The 14,453-nt window shown below is 40.3% G+C and overlaps 1 protein-coding gene across 1 annotated transcript in view; it reads left to right on the forward strand.

The window, feature by feature from the left end:
- The first annotated feature begins 99 nt into the window (after window positions 1-99).
- DSG2 (desmoglein 2) overlaps window positions 100-14,453 on the forward strand; it is a 106,933-nt gene continuing 92,579 nt past the window's right edge. The window contains exon 1 of the mRNA XM_030213788.1: window positions 100-279. Within this exon, the coding sequence (XP_030069648.1) occupies window positions 229-279 (51 nt within the window). The 5' untranslated portion in view covers window positions 100-228. The remainder of the gene's footprint in view (window positions 280-14,453) is intronic.

A 14,453-nucleotide genomic window follows, 5' to 3' on the forward strand; every position in this document is an offset into this window, starting at 1 on the left:
TCGCCACAAGAGGGCGGGACTGTCCTTACTCTTCCCCCCCCCCCCCCCTTTCCGTGTCACCTGGAGACCAGCTTGTGACGTCAACCATAGGCACAGGTGGGAGAAGGGAGCGCGCGAGCACCCTCCCCTTCCGCGGGTGGAGCGTTATCGATACCTGCGGCGCCTGGTCATCTGGGTTAATAGTGTTGTGCACTGTAGTGGGAAGTACGTCCCTGTCTCCTTTTGGCTATGGTTCCTACCATGGCGGCAGCGCTCCGCGTTTACCTTCTGCTCCAGACGGTGAGTGAGGCATTTAATTCTTTTTTTTTTTTTTTTGTAGCGTCGGACTATCGTTAAAGTTATGTCACTGTTAAAAGTATTGAAAGGAGTGCAAGGCCCAGAGACTTTATGCATGAGTATAGATTCTAACGGGTGAGGACGGTGAGTGTTGTTGCCTGGGCAAGCAAAAACAGTCCCGGCACTAGATAATCTCTCTCCGGAGGCTATAATGATTTTAGTTGGTGCTTTTGTAGATTAAACTTTTGTTGAACTGACTATATTGCTGTAGGCATTATCGTGCTGGAGCAACTCCGTTGTAATGGTGCCTGAAGTTGTTCAACCACACCCTGCGAGAGTAGAAAGTGGTTTTCGACCGCCGACAAGCTTGTACGAGTCTAGGGCACGAGTTGGAAAAAGCAGTAGTGTTTCTAGTTTCGGAATTGCTGGATTAGGTGAAAACTCGTCTACACATAACTAAAAACAAATATGACAGCGTTGATACATGGTTCATGGCCGGGTCTGTCGGAGAGTATTTAATGGTCTGAAAGATGATCAGCTTATCTCTTGTCAACAAACTCATTCGAAGTAAAATAACTACTGGTTATACACGAATACTTTTACATTTGTTCAATATGTTTTGTGAATAAAGTGGCTGCATTGCGATTGGCTCCTAAACTGAGCATTGATTACTAGTAAATACGCATTGGTTCGGACACAATACCAGAAATAAACGATATGTGAAGTGGATTTTGCTAATGAAATCATTAACGCATTCCTAGTTCCTGGACAGAGAAAAATTGCACAAGCGTTTTTGTTTTTTCCACATCTTGTAGGAATAGTAGTAGTGTTCAAAGCAGGAGGGTACTTGGTGTTTTAAGGAACCTTGACTTTCCTCACAGCTTCACTAGAATTTTCTGCAGTTCTCCCCCTGTTAGTGAACACTTTGAAATTTATTTTATTTATTTCTCACACCTTTTTCAGTAGTAGCTCAAAGTGAGTTACTTTCAGGTACACTGGGAGTTTTCTCTTTCCCCCCAGGGCTCACAATCTAATTTTGTACCGGAGGCAATGGAGGGTTAAGTGACTTTTTTTTCTTGTTACATTTGTACCCCGCGCTTTCCCACTCATGACTTGCCCAAGATCACAAGGAGCAGCAGTGGGATTTGAAATCAGCCACCTCTGGATGTCAAGACTGATGCTCTAACCACTAGGCCACACCAATTATCTGAGCTTCTAAATTCTGCATCTGATTTCTTGACTAAACATGTCTACCTATACAACACAGTCATGAGCTAGTCAACTAATTTCTTGATGTTAACATTTAATCCTGACTTCTGATTTGAAAGATTTTGTTTGATTACTTTATATGGCCTTATTTTGGGGGCTTTCGTTGTGTACTGGAGGTAAACAATATTTGCTTTTATTTTTGTAGTTGCTAAAAATCTTAATTTGAAATGTTAGGGTAGTCTGGTATTTCTTGTTTTATTTAGAACCAAATTATTCTATTTTGTAGTCTGTTTTATTAGGATTTACAGTGCATCAATTATGTACTGAAGAATTGTAAGTAGATTATTTCATTGGTGTATAATTCATATTAGTTAAGCGGATATGTTCTATTGATTTTTGTAATATTTCTTACCTTTTCAAAAAAGGATTTAGTATTTGTTTTTGTTCAATGCTTAATAATTTTATGTCACATTTTATAGCAACACATTTCTATTATTGTACCTGAAATGTTTCCAAAAGGCAGTTTAAAAATTCAGCATTTTCACATAACCATTTTTAATACTATTTGATCATTGAGCTCATGTTAATACATGAGTTAAGATGTGCAAATTTGTATTCTGTGGAAGTATACGCTTGAAAGAACACGCACACATAGGAAGATCCTTAAGTTTTCTGGTTTCCGGAGATGGGAAGGCAATAGAACTAGAGGACATGAAATTAGATTGAAGGGGGGCAGACTCAAGAAAAATGTCAGGAAGTATTTCTTCACGGAGAGAGTGGTGGATGCTTGGAATGCCCTCCCGCGGGAGGTGGTGGAGATGAAAACGATAACGGAATTCAAAAATGCGTGGGATAAATATAAATCCTGTCCAGAAGGAATGGATCCTCAGAAGCATAGCAGAGATTGTGTGGCAGAGCCGGTGGGGGAGGTGGGGCTAGTGCTGGGTAGACTTCTACGGTCTGTGCCGTGAAAATGGCAGATACTAATCAAGATCAGATATACACAAAAAGTAGCACATATGAGTTATCTTGTTGGGCAGACTGGATGGACCGTACAGGTCTTTCTCTGTTGTCATCTACTGTGTACAGTTCTTAGTTTGTTAACCATATCAGTAAAGAGAGAATATGAATGCAAGACAAAGATCTTTGTAATGCCATTTTATGAAGGCAGTGGCCCAGAGCTTTCCAGAGGGCTGGTCAATGATGTACCAACACAGAGCCACAGGATACTTTTGTAACCATGCACTTAAATTTAGGGTGACCATTTGTGCCTGCCTCTGCACTAGCTTTCCAGAAAGGCTATTGTATAAAGGCACCTCGTTGTATGGCATTTAAACCCTGCATTTCCCTCTTTCCTTTAGTCATACATTCTGGGGGAAAAGAATTCTAGTGGTTCAGCGCTTGTTTGCTACAAGCAAAATCTAGTTAGAGGCTGGTACCCATCCTTTTCAAAAGGATAAGTCGAAGTTCTGAACCTTAGAAAATGAGGCAGTGATGGCATTTCCTCTGCTATTTCCACCTGGATACAGCCCGACTCTGTATCGGAGGAGGAAAGGAAGAGGGAGTGTGTAAAGCTGAATTCATTTTTAACCCTATTGAGAGGGTTATTTGATAACAGGGTGTGCCTAGTCTGTAAAAGAATGTATAATATCCCTGTAAGGTCAATGGAAGGGGTTTCGGTGTCTTTCCTCCATTACTCAAGGTATCTTGCCACAGGATAATAGCCCTGTGATATCAGGATACCACTAGACATTCTTTTCTCAGGACTAATGTAAATGGTTTATCAGCTTCTAAAGATAGGAATACTTTTTCAGTACACTTATTTTTGGCCTTTTTACTGCAGAAATGTACAGCACATTAACATTGGACAGCTGTTTAGTTTTATGTATTACACAGGTGTGTACATCAGATCCAGATGGAGTCATGTCGACTTAAAAATAAAACAAAAACCCTAAAGTCGACATGACTCTCTGGATCTGAAGTACGTCAACTTTAGGGTTTTGTTTTTGTTTTTTGTTTTTTTTTGGGGGGGAGGGGGTTCCACCTGTTCAGTCATGAGAGACAGCATGTCATTCCCCCGACATTTGCGCATAGTGACCTTTTGGACATTCAATCACTTTCTCTCCTTGCCTGTTTATCATCTTTTCAGGATCTCCTTTCTCTTTTGTGACCTTACTTCTTTCAGCATTTACAGTAGCTTGCTGCCTTCTTGTTGTTCTTTCTCTTCGAGATCCAAAGTCTGAATTATACAAAGGCTTGACAGTGATTATTTCAATGTGATATTGTGAGATCCAAAGTCTGAATTATACAAAGGCTTGACAGTGATTATTTCAATGTGATATTGTGAGTCCCCAAAGTCTCTTATGACAGTTATTGCATCTCACATAGCTCTGAGTCGCGAGGCAATGCTAGCTGCAGCATTTCTCGTACTCCCTTCCCCTAATCGGTTTAAGCTTGGCTAGCTAAGAACCTACAGCACGGGAAAGGCGCAGCAGAAGAAACCATTCGAGATCTCATTCCCTCAGTCAGTCACATTTTTTTTGCTACAAAGATCCTAATGGCTTCCAAAATATTTGGTACCTTCCCAGCATAAGGTGTTCTGAGTCTTCTACAGTTTTCCTTATATTGCATTTGCATGTTTCTTATCATCTTGGTCTCTGGAATCCAGTTGACTTCCTGCATTTGTTTTCTTATCCCAAGAGTTGGGCATCAAGAAATTACTTTTCCTTCTGGGAATTTGGCTACTTTTCTTCCAACGTGTCTTTCGCTACATAGGGATTGTCGGGACTGAGGGGTTTCCGCCTAGCCCACTTGTAGTCTGTTCTCTTAGAATGATTGACTCGGTCATCTTCCTTAGACTGCTATGCTTCTGATCTTGCTTGCTTGGCTTCACAGTTCCAGTGGGCACTTCTGCAGCCCAGTTTGTGGTCGACGTTATCTCTGATGCCAGTATATTGGCTTGGGGAACCTGCGCTTAGCTCAGCTGCGATGACTGTTCAGGTTCCAGGGTTGGAGTGTTTTGTGTGACAATAAGAGTTTTGCGGCGATGATCGGTCACCAATGCAGCTGTGTTTCTATTCTTTTTTTTTTTTTTTAATTCTTTATTTATAATTTTAACATTAATTAACAAGAATAATCTTGTTTACAGAAACACAGGTGAATAATGGTACAATATTATTCTCAATTCACAATCCTTAATAAAAATACTGAAAGAATTGTAGGAAGAAAACTATATAGCAAGACGTGAAAACAAGAATTTAAAAAAAAAAATTTTTTACATAGGAAAACATTTTATCCTTTCTTAGACCTCAATAAAGTATGAGGGGGAGTATGAATTAGAGAAGTTTTAAAATAGGTATATAACAAATCAGAGCAAAAAGGCTAACATAATCCCAAGTCAATTTACATATTATTTCAGTTGTTTTAACTCTAGAAACGATTTTAGATGATCCGGCGAAAAAAAAGTATATTTCGTTTGACCCATTTTAACTACACATTTGCAAGGATATGCTAAAAAGAAAGAACCCCCAATTTCTATTGTCTTTTGTGCCATAGCAAGAAACAACTTCCTTTTTTGCTGAGTTTGCTTAGACACGTCAGGATATATCCAAACTTTAGAACCACAAAATTGAGCTTTAGGTTTTTGAAGTAAAGTCTTAAGATAGTATTGTAGTCCTGCTCAAAAATAAATGAAGCAATTAATGTAGCTCTCTCAATCACAGTTTCTGAGGATTGCTCCAAAATAGCAGAAATATTTTGAAGATCAAGAATTTCATTTTCTGCACCTACTATCTCTCCTTTAGGTTTAGGAATATAATATATCTTGTTTATCGGGGTATAGCCTCCAAAGGAATTTTCAATATTTCATTCAAATATCTTCGAAAAGTATCTATTGGCACCACTCCCGGCAACTTTGGAAAATTTAAAAGGCGGAGATTGAGGCGTCTATTGAAATTTTCAATCTGCTCAATCTTTCTTCTTATATCGCTGTTATCTTTAATAACCGTAATTTTAAAATCTTTGAGTCAACCTCTTTTTGTAAAGTTGTTATATCTTGTTTGACAGAGTCTACAGTCATTTTTAAACTTTCAAACTTACTATTCAGATTTTCAACTTCACCCGACGTTTTTTGAATTGTGTCTATCCGATTTAACATCGCCCAAATTGATTCTAGAGTTACCTCCGAGTTCTTCATCGAAGAAGGCATAGCTCCTAGGGGCTTCAGCGTCATCTGCTGCGGGCCTAGGTCTTCGCTGCTCGCTGATTCCAGCACACTTCCGGGCTTGGTTAGGCGTCCCTCTATGACTGCCTTCAACACTGGACAAGGAGGAATCATCGAAGCTGAAGGTGGAGAAAGGGAAGTCTTATCTCCTGGTGGGGAATCTGCTTCTCCAGAGAACCCTGCAATGGGATCATTTCCCTGCTGTAACTTGGAGGCGCCAGAGAAGTAACGTTGGAAAGGAAGTTGAGGTAGGCTGAGGAACTAATCTCAACATTCCTTTTCTCTTAAAGTGCGGCATCTTGAAAAAGGAATATTTTACCCCAGAGGATCAGAGCGTTTACTAACCTATCGGTTAGGCAGCCATCTTGGAACGCCCCGCTGTGTTTCTATTCTTATCTGTCAGAGCAGCAGGATGAGTTGCCTGGATCCCTATCTTCTGTTTGGCAGGCAGCTGTCTCGAGGGGCTATGGGCCTTCCTTGTGGGCCAGAGAGCTTCCTGTATGTTTGCCGTTCCTTGCCTTAGGCAGGTTTGGGGGGAGGGGTTGCTTTTTGTGGATGGAGAGGCGCTTTTTTTCCGTTTGGTTTTCTAGTCCTAGATTCTTTCGGGATACCCCTTGGGTGGTTCTTGACAAATCCTTCTGAAGTTGAGATTTCTGTATTATTCGTCTCAAGTGTACAGCACTGTGTACGTGTAGTAGCGCTTTAGAAATGTTAAGTAGTAGTAGTCTTATGTCTACCGGGAGGACCTTGCTTTACTCCTTTTTCTCTAGTGATCCTTCCAATGCACATAGTATTTTGTTTTTGCTTCAGGGCCATTTCCTCGGTGAGTTGGGGGTCTTAGTTGAGGTCTCTCTCTCTCTCTCTCTCGATTCTCTTTTTGCCTGTGTCAGGGGACCATGCGGAGGTAAGGCACACCAGCTTCTTTCTTCAGAAAGTCATATTTCCAGTCTATGGTCCTTCTCTAGGCTCTTCTGGGATTTTCAGAAGCTTCATTTTTCAAGTGACATGGAAGTGTGGACTATTTAGTAGCTGCCTCTGCATGATAGGGGGGTTAGGGACTAGGATTAGAGGTATCTCAGAGGATCCTTGTTCAGTGACTTGAAAGGTTCCTTGGTTCAATCTTATGTCAAGAGTTTTTCTTTTTCTCCTCATTCTGTGGAGGTCAGGCCTCCAGTCAGACAAGAGTGTTCTCTGGTGAGAGTTATTCTTGGCTTGGATGTTCTTGCATTCAGATATCCTGGCCTTCTTTGGTTGTTGAATAGATATCTAGGTGTGTGGAGCCTCGGTTTCAGTCAGGGGGCGCTGTCAGTGGTTCTGTTTTGGGTCCCTTCTGTGATTTACTGCACTGGTACTTCCCAACAGTCATTCTGGGCCGGTACAGAGGGATGCTAAGCAAGGAGAAATTAGGTCCTACCTGCTAATTTGCTGTCCTTCAGTCCCTCCAGACTGGCACAGATCCCTCTGTATTTGGTATCTGTTCTTATAAATGTGTTTGAATTTTATTAGACCCCAAAAATGGCATTTTGGTAAATGTCACGTGCTCATGGACTGACAACCTTTCAGAAAAGGGGGTCTAGATCTGCAACTATTGCAGTTAGAGACTTCAAATTTTGGGAAACTTCATTTAACACCTGACTCGCACAACAGATAAAATTTGAACAAAATTGGAGAAAATGATGGTGGGAACATTTTTTAATTTTAGACCACTTGGCATGGAATGACCCAATACTGAGGTTTCCAGGGAGCTGAGCAGGGCTATTATTGGCTGGCTGAAAATCAGTCTTCTTAGTCTCCACCTGCTGGTAGGCGTGCACAACGCAACAGTCATTCTGGGCTTATCTGGAGGGACTAAAGGAAAGCAAATTAGCAGGTAGGACATAATTTCTCCTTAAAGGTTCTTATGCATGAATGTTCATGCCAAAGTAGTGGCACACTTGCTTGACTAGGACATGTTTGCATCTTCTCAGCCATATCCCCATGCATTCATCACTTGGAATGATGATGTCAGGACAATGGAAATTTTCTTGACTAAGTCTTGGTTGTTAGGTCTGGTATCTGGCTGTCCACAGTAAATCATGAGCAAGACCAAATATACTGTAGGCCCATATAACACTAAACAAACAAAAAAAGAGTGGAAGGCTCCATGACTAGGTCCAAGATAAACCAGAAATGTTTTGTTTATTTCTTCAAATGAATGAACATTCTGATTTATCTTGGGCCTTGTCTTGGTGCTTCCACTCTTTTGGTGTTTACCTGTGGAAGTGTTTTCTTCAACTTTGTTGAGTTGATCTCTTGTTTGAGAACTCACCATGTCCTTTCATCCTTGTGACAATGTTTTCAACTTTCCAGACAATTGTTTGAATGCATTACTACAAAATCAAAATCCCCTGGCTGACGACAAGGAGACTACTGCATCACTGCTGGATAGGTGGACACCCATTGTACAGATGAAAAAGGACGTTGTTAAAAATGAACTCCATTTTTCTTTTCTATTAGAATATTGTAGACATCAGAGGATTCCACATGTGCTGAGAATTATGAAAGGAATGACAGTGTTCCAAGATGAGTCTTTTTTAGATAAGTGGTGTAAAATTTTAAATAAATGTTCCCTGGACTTGATTCTCTTAATTGAGACTTCAGAAAATAAAGTTCACTCATCCGTTGTTCATTTAAATACACAATTAGTAAAGCTTAAAATTGATGATAGTAGCTTTGATTTAGTTTTACAGGATGCAAATCAACATTTTAATGTTTTTAAGAAGGATATTAAGCAAAAAATGATGGACAAATTTAAGTGTGACCTCGACTACTAAAGAGGGCCAGTCTGTCCTTTGGCCATTTCTAAAGCCCCTTATCCTAACAGTCAACCTAGATCCTTATCAAGGTCTAAAGTTTAGAAAGTTTTGAATACTAGACATAGATCTCTGGAAAGGACAAATATGTCAAGTCTCTCTAGAGGTTCCAGTGTTTTTTTTTGTTACAAGTAGACTTGGAGGGGCATTTTCAAAAGAAATGTCTAAGTCGGAATTTGGACGTTTTACAAAGATGTCCAAATTCGGAGGCAGGGAGGTCATTTTTGAAAAAAGACGGGCGTTCATCTTTTATTTCGAAAATACCAAGGACGTCCCGTGATTTGAACATCTTTGTGATTTGGGTGTCCTTGGTTTTGGTCCATTTTCGAACAAAAAATGTCCAAATGCAAGACAACCAAAACAGAAAGGGAGTGGCTTACTGGTTAGTGCAACAGGCTTTGATCCTGGCAACATGGGTTCAATTCCCACTGCTGCTCCTTGAGACTTAGGGCAAGTCAAATACAGAGAGGGCATTTTTGGATATGACCTCGGTCTTAATTTTGACATCTTTTGTAAAACGTCCAAAATCAGAACAGTAAAGATCTTTAAAAAAAAAAAAAAAAAAAGTCTATCTTTTTCTTTTGAAAGTGCTGTTTGGAAAAATGTTTTGTGATTTGGGGGAGTAAGGGGAGGTGATCCCCGAGTCCCTCCAGTGGTCATCTGGTCATTTGGAGCACCTCTTGTGAGGAGTAGCCTAGTGGTTAGTGCAGCAGACTTTGATCCTGGGGAAGTGGGTTAAATTCCCACTGCAGCTATTCATTATAAAAACAGATCTAGCTCAAAACGTCTTAAGTTTTAGTCTTGGACGTCTTTGTTTTGTTCCATTATCGCTGAAAGACGTCCATGTCTTAGGAACGCCCAAGTCCCGCCTTGAACACACCCCTGGCACACCCCCTTGAGATTTGGACGTCCTTCTGACAGACTGCAGTTGAAGACATCCAAAATCGGGTTTCGATTATACCGAGATGGACGTCCATGTTCCGATTTATGTTGAAGGATGGACGTCCCTCTCTTTTGAAAAGCCTAATAATCAAGCATCATTACCAAACAGGACTGATATGGAATGGAATTGTAAAAGAATCAGAATTGGGTCTGATGATCTTTTTACCCCCCCCCCCCCCCCCCAACTAACCCCTCCAATATACTTGGCCCTCCAAGACCTTTTTAGATCAACTTTGGACACGCGATCTCTTGCAACTAGGATGGAGAATGTCCAAATCCAGTCATTTGATTCGGAGACCACTGTATCCCATGAGAGGGAAAGACAGGAGCAGGGGCCAAGGTGTCCGTCCTTGAGTTCCATGGTAGAAAACCTTCCCATCTATAATCTAGCCAGTGTGTCCTTAACTACTATTGAAGAAACCGTGTTACAGAAGGGTTTCTTTCGTTCCCACTGCAGCATATGATTCCTTCCAGACATGGATAGATCTATTCATTGTGAGTATCCTGAAAACCTGAGTGGCTAGATGTGTCCAGAGGACTGGGTTGAGAACCCCTGCTTCATGTTAGTCCCCTATATGCAAATCACAACAACTTATGGGAGCTTCCGCTTACATAACAATTTCTCAGCAGGCTGTTGGTGGGGTGCCATTGCCTTCACCATTCAACTTTACTCCTTGGCTAAGGTCAGGTACTCATTTACCGACTGAAAGTGGATGGATGACTGAGTTGGTTAGAGGCTGGCTACCTGACAGAAATCTCAATGCAGGATTAAAACTCAAGTCATGGGTACATTAGGCAGATGACCTACCAATTGCACCACAAGACCAGTCACTGTCCTTTTAGTACACTGGTTTTATTCAAGGTTTTCCTGTGCTAGGTTTTCTACACGGGAGGGAAACTAGTGCAGGAAAATGCTTTTGGCCTCATAGTATGGGCCAGATATACTAAAAATATTTTGCTGTACTTTTTGGCAACTAATATAACTGAAATAACAAAGGAGTCTTATGTTCATATTTATCTGCTGCAAATGTAATTCTTGCTGCTGCGTTTTATACTCACTGTAATTTGTTACAGCCAATGTAATTAGTTACAGTAGTCTAGTTTTGAAAGTATCAAGACAAGACCTGAACTAACAATCTAAAAACAGCCATATTAATTTCCGAATAGTTCTTAATTTCTTTAATAGCAGAAAAGAATCTCTTACCACTTTATGAACCAGAGTACTCAAGGATAGTTCGCTGTCCGCCTCAATTCCTAGAATTCTAGAAGAAACATCCAATTTTATCTGTGTGTTATTAATCTGCAATATCATACCACTCAAAGATAAAGGTGGACCTACCCATAAAAACTTTGCTTTGCTTTCCCTTTTTTAAGCTTCAGTTTATATACAGACAGAAACCTATGTATCAACTAGGTCTAAACAACCACTAACAGCAGATTCATGTCCTGTGTTGTTATTGCTAATACAATAGTAATATCTGCATATATAAATGATTGAATCTATGACTTCTGCAGACATTTTGCTAATGGCTGTATCAAGATATTAAACAACGGGCAGAGAGTGGGCATTTCTGTGCTAATCAGCCCAGCTACATTGTCACGTGCTAACTGATTAGTGCAAGGTTAGTAAGTGAGCCCTTACTGTCTATAAAATAGGTGTCGGTATTTCATAATGACCATGTGCTGATGGCAACATTAGTGCGTGGAACCACATGGTGGCTGAACACAAGAATCCCATGGAAAAAAGCAACCAGAAAATAAAAAAGTAGGAGATGGAAGAAGCCTCAAAATGTAAAACAATATTTTATTTAAACAAGTCCTTGGGTATTACAGTATAAAAAAAATCTCTTCTTGTGTTACATGAAAGACTTGACACAGTACCATTTTTTGGCTTAGAGTGCCTGCCTCAGGAGTGTACAGGAAATCAAACCCAAACTAGAAATAAGCAAGATATACATATGAAATATATATTTTTAAAAAGTCAAATAATGTACCGTATTTTTCGGACTATAAGATGCACTTTTTTTTTCCTCCAAATTTGGGAGGAAAACCTAGGTGTGTCTTATGGTCCGGTGCGTCTTATAGTCCGAAAAATACGGTATATATGTCTCAAACTCATAACATTATAAAGTGAGTGTTGGCAATGAAAACATTAAGACATAACCTGGTTCTTCTAAAGGAAAAAATGTGTAAGTTTTACATCATTCATATTCTGCAAACATTTATTGTATCATGTTAGTTCTATTACTGGGATTCAATTTGTCATCTCCAAGTTAGCACACCTGATTTTATGCTAATATTTGGTAATTTTACTATTGTTATGCTACTACCAAAATTTGTCGAGCTGTACCTTTCTGTACACTACCTTGGGTGAATCTCTTCATAAAAGTGTCTAATAAATCTCAATTAAAAAAATGCATCATAGCATCGGCTGCAATGCTGCTGTCATCTCCAGCCTTCCTTGGCGCCTGTTTGGGTTTGGTGAGGGGCATGAGCTACAAACTGACTTTTTACCTGGCCTGTTGTGACCCTAATTTTTGTGACAACCCCCTCCCCCCATTTAGGATTGTGACCCAGAGTTTGAGAAATTCTATCGTGGGCACTTGCTTAGTTTGTACCTTAATCCTGTCCTGCATATTGACCTTGTACCCTCCTTAAGAAGAAGATGCCCAGGTTGCTGAAACGCTTGAGCCTGTATATAGGTTCACTGACAAGAGTATACCTTGGCACTACATTGAGGTGCATTTTCAAAGCACTTAAGACTTAAAAGTTACATAGTAATCTATTGAACTTTGTAAGTCTGAGGGGCCCTTTTACTAAGCCGCGTAGTCGCCTATGCACACCCAATGTGTGTCAAATTGGATTTACCGCCCGGTTACTATATAGCTCTTGCGGTAATTTCAATTTTTGGCGTGCGTCCGCTACGTGTATCTGAAAAACATTTTTTATTTTCTGGTGCACTGCAGCTACGCGCATAGACCATTACCACCCGGTTACCATGTGAGACCTTACCGCCAGGTCAGGGTCTCAGACCCAAAATGGACATGCGGCAATTTTCATTTTGCTTCACGTCTGCTTTTGGCAAAAAAAAAATCATTTTTTTTTTTGTAGGTGCACTAAAAAATAATTCTGCGTGTGCCCAAAACATGCGTCTACACTACTGTAGGCCATTTTTCAGTACACCTTAGTAAAAGGACCCCTAAACGGTTTGAAAATGAGCCCCATTGTCACTTATCAATTCTAAATAAACAAGAGCATCTTTCTAGTTCTCTGTTGTATTTTTTTTTTTTTTTTTTTACAACAGCTTAGGGTAGGCAAGAGCTTTCACAATTCATTCATAAGTATTGCCAAACTGGGACAGACCAAAGGTCCTTCAAGCCCAGCATCCCAACACATTTTATGCTGCTTACCTGATGTATGCTGTGATTCTTTTGTCCAGAATTAAGTTCTGACTTGAATGTGTGTGCAATTTCACCTTATTAATGTAATTGCACCCTAGTTTGGAAATATTGCTCGTGAAGACAAGTTTAAGATGTTGCAACTGGAAAATATATTTGCTGCTATTTATATACCACCAAATCCTCTGGAAAACAGAAACAAAACCATGAATAAATGTTCAGTGTGTATAAAGTTAAGACTTTTATATTGTTGGTGGGAATAAAAATAGTGATGGAATTCAATAAGGCATGGGATAAACAAGGAAGATAACTATCTAGCAACAAGATGAAATCCAAGAAAAAAAATAAATGGACTCTACATTTCAAACATGCATGCAACAGGAGGTACAATTCTAGCCACCTTACTGGGTAGACAAAGAGCAGAATGGTCCATCTAATCTGGCAACATTTACTATGTTAAGATGTCATGCCTCTGTGGAACCTTTTTGAGTTGTGGAAACCTTGGATGATGATACATTAGAACAGCTGAAATGAGAATAACTGTGGCCTTGTGTAAGAGAGAACAAATGACAATTTTGTATGACATTTAGTTTATTGGATTCTCACTCAAGTGAACTAACCAGTAGTGGAGTCAATATACTGCAGTGTATTTTTTTTTCACTGTCTCTTACCACTCTTTATCATGCTAGGTGAACTGAAAATTCTGTACTACTGAAACACACCCAGATGTATGCCATGAGGGCATTATAGGATTCACATCTGCCTTCCATTTAGGCAAAAATATACAAAAGACCAGCATACCTTTCTGATGAAGACCTGTTACCCACCATGTGCTCTAGTTTGATAAAAGTTCTCAATTGGCATGCTCTTGATGTGAAGCGGGCATGAGCTTGACACTTCTAACCGAAAACTCTGAGAGGGGGAGGAGGAAAGTTGTTTAATATTTTTCTTCTCGCTGTTGACTGCATTTCTATAAAATAAAATGCCCCTGGTAAAGTCACCACTTCCACACGCTCCATACTACAAAAAATTGTTGCTGTCATATCATGACATGAATGATCTCAGTACAGCCATTTTGTAGAAGGTCTAGCTTTTGATAAAGTAAAGCTACATATTGTAATTGTTTAAATATTTAATACTAGTAAAAAAAAAAGGCCCGTTTCTGAAAGAAATGAAACGGGCGCTATCAAGGTTTTCCTTGGAGTGTGTATGTTTGAGAGAGAGTGAATGTGTGAGTGTGTGTGTGTGACAGAGAGAGAGTGAGACTGGGTGCGAAGTGTGTCTGTGAGTGAGAGTGTGTGCTAGGGGCACCCCCCTCCCTCTCTCCGAGTTCCAGGGTCGTCCCTCCCCACGAAGTTTAAAAGTCATCTTGACTTAACTCATTGGGGTTATGGCGGCTGCCATCAGCGGTAAAAAGTGTGCAGCCTCGGCCCTTTTCTCTCTCTCAGCTGTGGTCCCGCCCTTGCAGAAACAGGAAATGAGGGCGGGACCACAGCTGAGAGAGAGAAAAGGGCCGAGGCTGCACGCATTTTACCGCTGCTGGCGGCCGCCGTA

Source organism: Microcaecilia unicolor, chromosome 1 (assembly GCF_901765095.1).
Source record: "Microcaecilia unicolor chromosome 1, aMicUni1.1, whole genome shotgun sequence".
In the NCBI taxonomy this organism is placed as follows: domain Eukaryota; kingdom Metazoa; phylum Chordata; class Amphibia; order Gymnophiona; family Siphonopidae; genus Microcaecilia; species Microcaecilia unicolor.